General features: G+C 44.0%; 2 protein-coding genes across 2 annotated transcripts; one reads left to right on the forward strand and one right to left on the reverse strand.

The window, feature by feature from the left end:
• Positions 1 to 2,154: 2,154 nt before the first annotated feature.
• LOC119277012 (reticulon-4-interacting protein 1, mitochondrial-like) lies at positions 2,155 to 6,054 on the forward strand. The gene is made up of 7 exons (XM_037558208.1): positions 2,155 to 2,513; positions 2,931 to 3,158; positions 3,518 to 3,591; positions 4,013 to 4,172; positions 5,036 to 5,155; positions 5,237 to 5,345; positions 5,638 to 6,054. Exons 1-7 carry the CDS (start codon positions 2,295 to 2,297, stop codon positions 5,817 to 5,819), a joined length of 1,092 nt encoding a protein of 363 aa, XP_037414105.1. The 5' UTR covers positions 2,155 to 2,294; the 3' UTR covers positions 5,820 to 6,054.
• A 14-nt stretch (positions 6,055 to 6,068) lies between these two features.
• LOC119277013 (OPA3-like protein) lies at positions 6,069 to 8,732 on the reverse strand. The gene is made up of 4 exons (XM_037558209.1): positions 8,533 to 8,732; positions 7,431 to 7,565; positions 7,126 to 7,212; positions 6,069 to 6,662 (listed from the first exon to the last, which is right to left on the reverse strand). Exons 1-4 carry the CDS (start codon positions 8,659 to 8,661, stop codon positions 6,468 to 6,470), a joined length of 546 nt encoding a protein of 181 aa, XP_037414106.1. The 5' UTR covers positions 8,662 to 8,732; the 3' UTR covers positions 6,069 to 6,467.
• Positions 8,733 to 9,470: the final 738 nt, after the last annotated feature.

Genomic DNA, 9,470 nt, shown 5'->3' on the forward strand with positions numbered 1-9,470 from the left:
AACTCCATCGCTACCGTGTAATGTTCTGATGGTTTACCTCCCGAGCTTACAATTACAAGGTGATATTGTGTTGCAAGGTGATTTTCGGTTTGTGCCATACTTTCATCATTGATTTCTTAACTACATAACAACGGGAAATGGATTCTGAACATTTTATGTCTTCTTTGTCTTCGGTGTGCATTCTGTGCCCGACTTTGGTGATCAAAGACATAGGAATTAGTCACTTCAAGTTATTGTCGGGTTATGCAGCTCCACCGTTGTTATGTCATGTTTTGAAGGTGTATCACCTTACATCTGAGTCTACAATGTTTGAAACATAATGCTCATGTCTCTCTTCCCTTTCTAATTGTTGCATGGTGATGTTTTTTTGTGCTTATTGCAAAGAGATGTTGGTTACCATCATTCCTGTCATCGTTGCTTGCTCACCTACATAGACGTGGTATAATGGGTACTTAACATGTATCTCTTTTTTCTCCTCGATCTATAATATATCATGCATAAGCGAGATTGCTCACTCAACTTTTTTGACCTCTGTGCGTATGACACAAACAAGGGAGGCCATTCGACTGCGATGTTGTGGCACCTAACGCCATGGTCTTTGGCCGCAACTTAATCATAAGTGAATCTTGTGTGGACAAATTATGGCGAATTTGTCTGATTCTACATGGAATAACGATATGTTCATATTAATTTCATGTTTGGAGTACGTAAAATAGATCGCCGACATCACTCTGCGACCACCAAGATCATGTGACTTCCAGGAGGCTCCAACTTCTAGCACCACCCCCGTTCGCCCAATTCCTTGATTACCACTTTGTCAATGTCAACATGAATGTATGCTACCCTATCACTTGTCTTGCATGCTCTAGGTGGATATTCTTGTCAATATGGTTATCTCTCTTCAACATCCATTATTCAAACGCCTGCAAGCTGTATGTGGGAGTCCTAGAAGGCCCTCACTCTCGGGGTGATATGATACCCTAGTAGGGCAGTGTGACCACCGAGAGTGATCCCATGCTCCTTATTCGTAGCCTTGCACCGCTAGAGGTTCATCTTTGAGGCGAAGTCGCCCAAAACGAAATGACTAATTTTCCCCCTTTCCTTTTTGGAGGTCCTTTTGTACTGTAGTGACCAATAATTTGTGTGCAAATTTCCATTGATGGTCCCTTTAATTTGCGTAAGGGAAGCATTGTCATCACTTTTATATAACAATACCTAGCAGCTTTTGGGCATTGTGGACCCATAGTACTTAAACTATGTCTTTCATTAATTTTAGAACATTGAAACTGGGTAGACTGGGCGTCCTTTAATGCTCTCAGCGATTTCGACCATCGGACTTTGCACCCTGGTCGTCTCTGACCCTTGGATTACTATGGGCATTCATGCTAAGTGGGACAAACGTCAATGGTAGCTATTTTGACGTTTGATTGGGCGTGCCTAGCACGTCGAGGTAACGATGAGCCGATGGCCTATCGATAAAAGTAGAGAAAGGGCCTCCTGGTCAAAGGAAAAAAGCGGTGTCTTCTTTTTCTAGAAAAAAATACTTTGCATTTAGAAAAAGATATGCAATGGAAAATTGAGGGGGATTTTAGCTTGCAAGATCCTCTCAGTCCCCTTCGCCCCCCCTTGATACCCACCAAACCGAACGTACAACCCGTCTGAAGTTTGTGGACGGCAACCAAATGATGAAATGAATAAAGTATCTGGCCTTGAGCCTTTTCCGCAAAAGAAGAAAAGAAGTGAATATGTATCACCTAGACCTTTTTTTTCCTTTAGAAAAGTATATAGGAGTATCATTCATACTCTTTTTTTTTTTGCATGAAGTATCATTCAGACTCTTTTGCTCCAAAATGTAACACCTTATGTGTATAACCTGCTGAATTTATGGAAAATCACCGTAGCACGATCCTAGAGCCGTACAAAGAGTGAAGTCCCAACGAACGGACGAGATCTCTCCATCCTCCGACGCCGCGACCCCTGGCTGGGAGCCGGACACATCGCACCCACCTCGCCCGTGCGTCCACCGTCGCCGCGAGCTCGAATTCCCCTCGAGCCACGTCTGCCCGCGTGAGGACACGTAAAGCCTCCCTTCCCATGTCCCCACATGTCACACACCCACGAGGCTCGATTATACTTAACCCTCTCCCCCCGCCTCCCCCCGTCTCCTTCTCCGGTCGCCCAACCGAGCAGGGGTGTCGCCATTGTTGTCGCCTCTCTCTCGCAGGCCGCCTCCGCATCCGTCACTAGGCCACGAGACCTAGGATCCCCCGCCCCCTCGCTGTGACCACGCCGCGATGTGGTGGAGGGCGGTGGCCAGGGCTCGCCGCCGGATCCCGGGAGCGCGGCCCGTGTCGACGGCGGCGGCGGGGAAGAGCGGCCGCGAGGTGGTGGTGCCGCGGTTCGGCGGGCCGGAGGTGCTGGAGGTGAGGCAGGGGGTGCCCGCGCCCGATCTGAAGCCCGGGGAGGTGCTCGTGCGCGCGCGCGCCGTCTCCATCAACCCCCTCGACCTGCGAGTGAGCACTCCCCCCCATTTTGGACACCCCCTCCCCACCTTGGGACTTAGCGGAACTGTCTGGTGAAACAGTCGTTTCCTTTTGTTCTGACACGCGGGGAATCAGGATTAGCTTGGGCCGTTGGGCGCCTGTTTTTATCTGAACCGATCACATTGTAGGAATTTATTGGCCACTCACTAATTTGTTGCGATGTTTGCTACTGAATAGTGTGAGGATTACTGCCATTTCAATGAAAGACTGCTATAATATACATTAGAGTTAATACATTTTTGGTCCCAGATGACACATGATGTGTGTTACCAGAATATTAGATGTACTTTTCTGTTCTCAGAATAAATGAATCTGCTTGCAGATTATATCAGTCTGGTGCTAATTGTTGGAGTGTTTATACTTGGTAAATGTATTGTTTGTCGGCAGATGCGGGCTGGCTATGGCCGTTGCATATTCGAGCCACTCCTACCTCTCATCATTGGCCGGGACATCAGTGGTGAAGTCGCAGCTACAGGGACTTCTGTGTCGTCATTCTATATTGGGCAAGAAGTGTTTGGTGCCTTGCATCCAACAGCGATTAGAGGGACATGTGCTGATTATGCAGTTCTTTCACAGGATGAGCTTACGTCTAAACCATCTAAGCTCACTCATGTGGTATGAGCTCACTGAAATCCTATCCTTTGCAGTCTACCATTTCTTAAAAAGTCTAATTCAGGATTACTTTCAGTTTGTCCACCTAGATTACTCAATAGTTTTACTATAATGATTTGATCTAGTTTTGGGCATATACCCTGTTTCAGTCTCTAATATATACAAGACATTTTTTTAATCAGTTTCAAGGTTGCACATTTGGTAGTTCCCGCAAAGGGTCTGTTATTTTTTACATTTGGTGATGGAGAGAAGAATTTTGTTTTTTCTGAAGTTGATGACTGAAGACATAGTGTTTAGTTTGATTGCCTGCTTGAAAAAGGCTCCTTACGAGCAGCGAGAGCTAATTTTTGTTTATATTACAGGAGGCCAGTGCAATTCCGTTTGCTGCGTTGACAGCGTGGCGTGCTTTATATGGTACTGCTGGAATTTCTAAAGGGTATGTTCTATTGCACACCACAGTTTGACAAGTTGCCTTTGTTGCTGTTTCTTGTGCATTGGTTGCACATTGGTTGATTTACTGAATATTGTTAATATGGCCGCTATTTACTGCTATGTTCATGATCTAGGTACGTATGCATTAGATGGTTTCTGAATTATGCTGAATTCCTTTGGCAGTTATATTTGTGCTCCTCCCATTTGCGTATTCAGCAGCTAACCAGAAGCATGCTACTGTCAAAAGTTAATTCATTTGAAGTTTTAGGAATATTTGTTATATTTTGCGCTACAGTTCCTGCTTCCCTTTTGATTGTTCTGAAAACCAATCTGTTAGTTAGGCCAGCATTCCTGATTAAATGCCAGCATATTAAAGTTTATTTTTTCCATTCTTACGAACTGGTTGCAATCAATTTTTATTTTAGACAAAGATTACTTGTGCTTGGTGGAGGAGGAGCAGTTGGGCTTTCTGCTGTTCAGCTTGCGGTAGCTGCAGGGTGTAGTGTTTCAGCCACCTGTGGAGCCCAAAGTATTGAGCAAGTTTTGGCAGCCGGTGCTGAAAAGGCTATTGATTACGCCACTGAGGTAAAAATCCTTCAGAAGTCAGAACTCTTGTCGTTATCCATAATGATGCAGTAAAGTCTCTTGACCTTCTAATATTTTGACCTCAACAACATAGCGAAGTCATGTATATGTATGTCCCTGGTTCGTGTAGATATTTCACTGTACAATGATCATTCTTTGTCTTAACAGAATAGGAATGCATATAGTGGGATAGTTACGTATTAGTATGGTACTCAAGACACGACATTTCATTTCTGTCGCTTTTATCTAGCACTGTAGTTTTATGGCCACATGAGCTGGTAAATTCATGCATAAATGGAAAAAAGGGGAACCTAGAATCACCACTTTTTCAACTCCACTTTGCTCTGTGATGCTGAACACAAGGGACTGCTAGCTGTTGTGTATCATTATCTCCTTTTATGTTTTTGCTGAATCTCCCATTTCTCTTCGAGGCTATGAAGCAGCAAAATTAATTATGCAATTTGGCAGGATGTGGTTAGTACGTACAGAGTGGCTTTACTTAGATCTATTGTTACTACTATTTCTTTCGTTGCAAAATTGCAGTACGGCAATACTTGCAGATTTATCAATCATGCTCTTGGTGCCAGTAGTTCTGTATGTGAGCTTGAGCAGTCATGCAACTCCATGTGTCTGTGTGATCTGCTGTATAAATATAAACATAACATTCTGAAATTGTTAGTTATTCTCCATATCTGAGAAAGCATGAAAGAACTTTGTGTCAGGGGTAAGGAATCTTTCTGCAGTTTGATGAAATAGTTAAAGCCGCTACCCTCTCATATATTTTGATTCTCTTTTCAAGAAATTCCTAGCCTTGAATACCATTTGCTCCATGATTTTTATGTTTTATACATTGTACACTACAGGATGCTGAATCAACGGTTACAGGAAAGTTTGATGCCGTGTTAGACACAATAGGAGTGGCTGAAACTGAAAGAATTGGCATTAATCTTCTGAGAAGAGGCGGGCATTATATGACCCTTCAGGTAATCAATCTGCACGTTTAATCTTTCGGTGTTTTTCTTTTGTTTCTCCTTTCCTTATTGTCTTTCCTTTTACGTGATTAGGGAGAGGCAGCTTCACTAGCAGATAGATATGGATTATATGTGGGACTTCCTGCTGCTACCGCTACTTTACTGAAGAAACAGATGCAGTATCGTTGTTCTCATGGAATAGGTAAAGAGCTCCGTTGACATGTATATTTTGATCCATTCGTATAATTCGTTTAGGAACTTGGTCAGTAACTGGCAAAGAAAATGCTGTTTTTGCAACAAAAAAGAAGAAGAAGAAGCAAGAAATACAAAGTGCTTTCTTTAGTTGAGTTATTACAAACACTACTAGGATTTGGTTGTTGCAGTTTTATAAAATGCTTTACCTAGCTATCTAGGTAGCATACATATATTCCATTATCTGTGTAAGATGTTGGTCTTAATAAATGCTGTTCCCATCCAATCTAATATAATTTCAGAGTACTGGTGGACATACATGAGAGCTGATCCTGACGGTCTCCATGAGATCCAGAGGCTGTCGGGAGCTGGAAAACTACAGATACCGGTCGAGAAGACTTTTCCTATCAGCCAAGTAAGAGAAGCTCATGAGGCCAAGGAGAAAAGGCTGGTGCCTGGCAAGGTGGTTCTAGAGTTCGACTAGTGTTAACAGGGTTTTGTCCGACAGCCACGGAAGGACCGACGTTCCTTCTTAATTGTACCATGATGTTTATTTTTGTCTTTTCTTCAAAAAAAGTTGTGCGGCTTAATTTGCTCGTTCTTTAGGTAGTACTCCAAAGGTTATTTTGTCAGGAATTAGTGCAAATGCAGTAAATAATGATATGCAATACGAAGAGACTTAAATCAAAGGATCCCACTCATTATTATTTTCAGGTGCATTTTGTCCCGCCAGAATACGTTTGTGGATGGACGTTGAACGAGCTTCCTCTCGATGTTCCTTCTGTGTTCTGCTAATAGTCCAATACCAGAGTCCTTAAAAATCACTTTCATGCCAGAAGATATTACCACTTGAGTTGTTACCTTGATTGCTCTCTAATATTAGTATTACTCTGAAGTCTGAACACGAAGTAACTACAATTCCAGGCACCTCATTACCACCAGGAACATATCATCCTCTGATGTCAAAAAAAGAAAGGGATATCATCCTCCATCGACAGCTCCAATTCAGACCAAACCTCTCGGGACACACTATTCACAACACGCGCTACACAAATCTCAGCGCTGGTTTGCAAACGCGATGGAATCATTCAAGGAACTGCCTACAGAGGCGATCTGCATCTGCCATCGGCAGCTAAGCAGCCGTGGGCTGCTGAGCTGCTGGCTCTGGCTCTGGCTCTGGCTCTGCCTGGGCGGCGCCGGAAGTAAAGGCCCTTGGAAGAACCCACGGCCACCCGCCCCCTACCCCGGTCACCCGCTCCACCTCGGCCACCCTCAGCTTCATCATCTGCTTTTCCCTCTCGAGCTCCTCCATCTTCTCCTTTATTTCCTGACATTTTTATAAACATGAAAAAGAGTTGATCATCTCCGCACAACTCTTGGCAAGATTGTATGTAGGGCATGAACCAAATTAACTGTCAGCGATTTGCTTTGTCTCTTGATATGTAAGTGCAGGATAAAAATAACTGTTAGTAATTACTTATAAATCTGAAGTCTAGAGAGTAGAGTCCACAACACAGGTTACTAGCACTTTCTGTCGTGTACTTGATCGTGATATATCCTAGAAATCTCATGTTTTCCATTAAAAATATGTTAGTGTGAAAACCGTGTCTCTCAGTGAGAACAATTTGAACCAATCATCTTTTTTTTCTTTTTCAAAAAGGTGAGTACCCTGGCCTCTGCATCAATGTGATGCACACAACCATTTTATTAAAAGTGAGAGTATCAGAGAGTGATGGAAATAAAAAGAAAACACGGCCACAACTGATCGGACCATGAACCAATCATCTTACCTCGAGCGCCTTCTTACGGGCCTCTTCTTTTCTGGCTTCTGACTTGCCACTTCTATGAACCTCAAAGATTATTGCACCACAAGCAACCTGAGAAATTACATGGGAGTCCATGTCAGTTGTAAGAGCAGTGCAGTTGTAATCATCTGCCATCATACAATCATCAAGTATTTCTAGGGGTCTGAAGATCTGGGACAGTTAATGATAACAGAAAGCAGATTCTTGAATTGTTGGGTTTTTAGTTTTTCCATATGCATTACAGAAAGCTGTTAATAACTCAACAGTCCATTCTGGTCCAGAGTACTTACCGAGAAAATGAACAGTTCACCAAGAAGATCTGTAGCAGCTTGAATAGCTTTCTCTTCATTCAGGGGCCGAATGTGAATGTCAGTTGCACGTCCAATAAGTCGCCTCTGCATGTTTGTTGCTAAACGATGGTTTGCCTGAACATAGTGTGATATACACCTTGTCAGTACAGCAATCACATTCTCATTATGTATTATATATACTATTGTTTAGTACTCTATACAAGACAAACAGAGCACATCCAAATTTAAATTTCTTTGAACAGATCAATAAACTATAAACTGTAAGCAAAATTGTTAAAAAGTTCTTGTACGAGTAAATCTCAACCGAGAACTTCTTTGAAGTGTTCCACAAGGATTGAACATCATCATCAACAATACTTCACATCTATTTCCTTCGCGACACATACGCTCTATCCACATGCATCAATAGCATACACATAAGTCCTTTCATTGTCAGCAAGAAGTAACGTGACATTTTGATGGTGATCATTGACAAATGTTGTTCACACAGAGTTCCATGATCATTCTAAACTGATCTGTAAGACTATAAGGAATCACTGTAAACTGTCATCACTTAGATAATCCTTTTGTGATATTAACACCAGCATTCAGAATTTCAGAACCTCAAAAAACTACCGTGTGTCCACATTACAGAACTTTTGGCGTCAGATAAGGTTGCACCAACAATCTGAATCAACTACATTGGCGTTCACAGGAATCAAATTCCCCCGAAACAACAGTGCGAGTGGTTGATAGAACAGGGTGACCTAAATCGCCAATTATCCCACACGCCTAAGCATGAAATCGATTCGATTTTGCACATATCAAAGCAATGCTGTCACCAACTTATAATTAACCAGTAAAAACAGAGGCAGGTCCTCACGCCTTTTCTAATAATCATTTTGTCATGCACTTCCCCCGCTTAAAATCATCAAGAGAGAGAGAGAGAGAGAGACAAAGAACACGGAAGGAAGATCCGCTCCGGTCCTCCAAACCGTACTGGACAGAAGCGATCAAGAAGTGCAAGCGCTGCCCCAACTTCCAGACACCAGGATCAGAGGCACGGGCAAGTCAAATGGGGGATGAACTGACGGAACGTCACCTGCGCGACGTCGATGATGAATCCGCGGAACCTGGGGTGGATGCCGGCGTTGCGCTTGAGTTTATTGGCGACGGGCTTGCTCAGCGTCCGGAACGCGAGCAAGCCGAGCTTCATCAATGGCAGCACCATCGTCGGTCCTCCGCCGGTGCTCGCGAAGGGGAGAGAGGAGGCGGCGTGGGTGTGGGGGCGCAGGCGGCGTGGCGGAGTTTGTTGCTGGTTTGGTTTGGCTCTACTTTTCTTGGAGAGGAAGGAGAGGGGACTCTTGAGGAAGGACGGGCAGTTGTTCGCTTATTGGCCAAGCTGGTCGCCAATTTCCCCGTGTCCGTGAACAATTCATCAATAAACTTATTGTCCAAGTTTGCCTCTGCTTCCATAGAACGTACGGAGCAGAACCCCAACACACACACACGTATGTATCTCTGCCTCCACAGTCACGTATGTATGCCTTCTCTTTGGTCGTACTATTGGAGTATCTTTTAAGATAGCACAAAATAAATCCATACTGACCAGACAATACATATGTGTTTAGAGCAACTTTAGCAAAGTCATTATATCGTCCCAATCGCCGTAATAATGACTATTTTGGCCGAAAAGACCGCTCCTAGCAGAGTAGCCATCCCCTCTATCGCCATAGTTTTTGGAGGCGCTTCAAATCAAGCCCGCGAGCCTTCATATTTGACGGTTGTACGATGATATTTGGGGGTCACACCATCTCGAAAACGGTTTGGCGCGACTGACATTTCCCCCTCCCGCCGCCTACCTTCCCTCGCCATAGCTCTGCCTTTGACTACTTCCGGCCATCCCTAGTCCCTGCCGACGATGTTGAACACCGTCTCGACCCCCGCGTCCGATTCCATCGGCATGGAGTCAAATCCCGTGACTTCAACAATGGTTGCGCCTCCTGCACCTTCGACGGCTGGCCACCACTGCCCAGGGCA

Source organism: Triticum dicoccoides, chromosome 3B, assembly GCF_002162155.2.
Source record: "Triticum dicoccoides isolate Atlit2015 ecotype Zavitan chromosome 3B, WEW_v2.0, whole genome shotgun sequence".
Lineage (NCBI taxonomy): Eukaryota > Viridiplantae > Streptophyta > Magnoliopsida > Poales > Poaceae > Triticum > Triticum dicoccoides.

Excerpts from the sequence above, each read along its gene's own strand:
- LOC119277012 (XM_037558208.1), top strand. The coding sequence starts at position 2,295 with ATGTGGTGGAGGGCGGTGGCCAGGGCTCGCCGCCGGATCCCGGGAGCG. Across the intron at positions 2,514-2,930 it reads TCAACCCCCTCGACCTGCGA|ATGCGGGCTGGCTATGGCCG; the intron begins GTGAGCACTCCC and ends GTTTGTCGGCAG. Across the intron at positions 4,173-5,035 it reads CTATTGATTACGCCACTGAG|GATGCTGAATCAACGGTTAC; the intron begins GTAAAAATCCTT and ends TGTACACTACAG.
- LOC119277013 (XM_037558209.1), bottom strand. The coding sequence starts at position 8,661 with ATGGTGCTGCCATTGATGAAGCTCGGCTTGCTCGCGTTCCGGACGCTG. Across the intron at positions 7,566-8,532 it reads TCATCATCGACGTCGCGCAG|GCAAACCATCGTTTAGCAAC; the intron begins GTGACGTTCCGT and ends CACTATGTTCAG. Across the intron at positions 7,213-7,430 it reads GTGAACTGTTCATTTTCTCG|GTTGCTTGTGGTGCAATAAT; the intron begins GTAAGTACTCTG and ends GTAATTTCTCAG.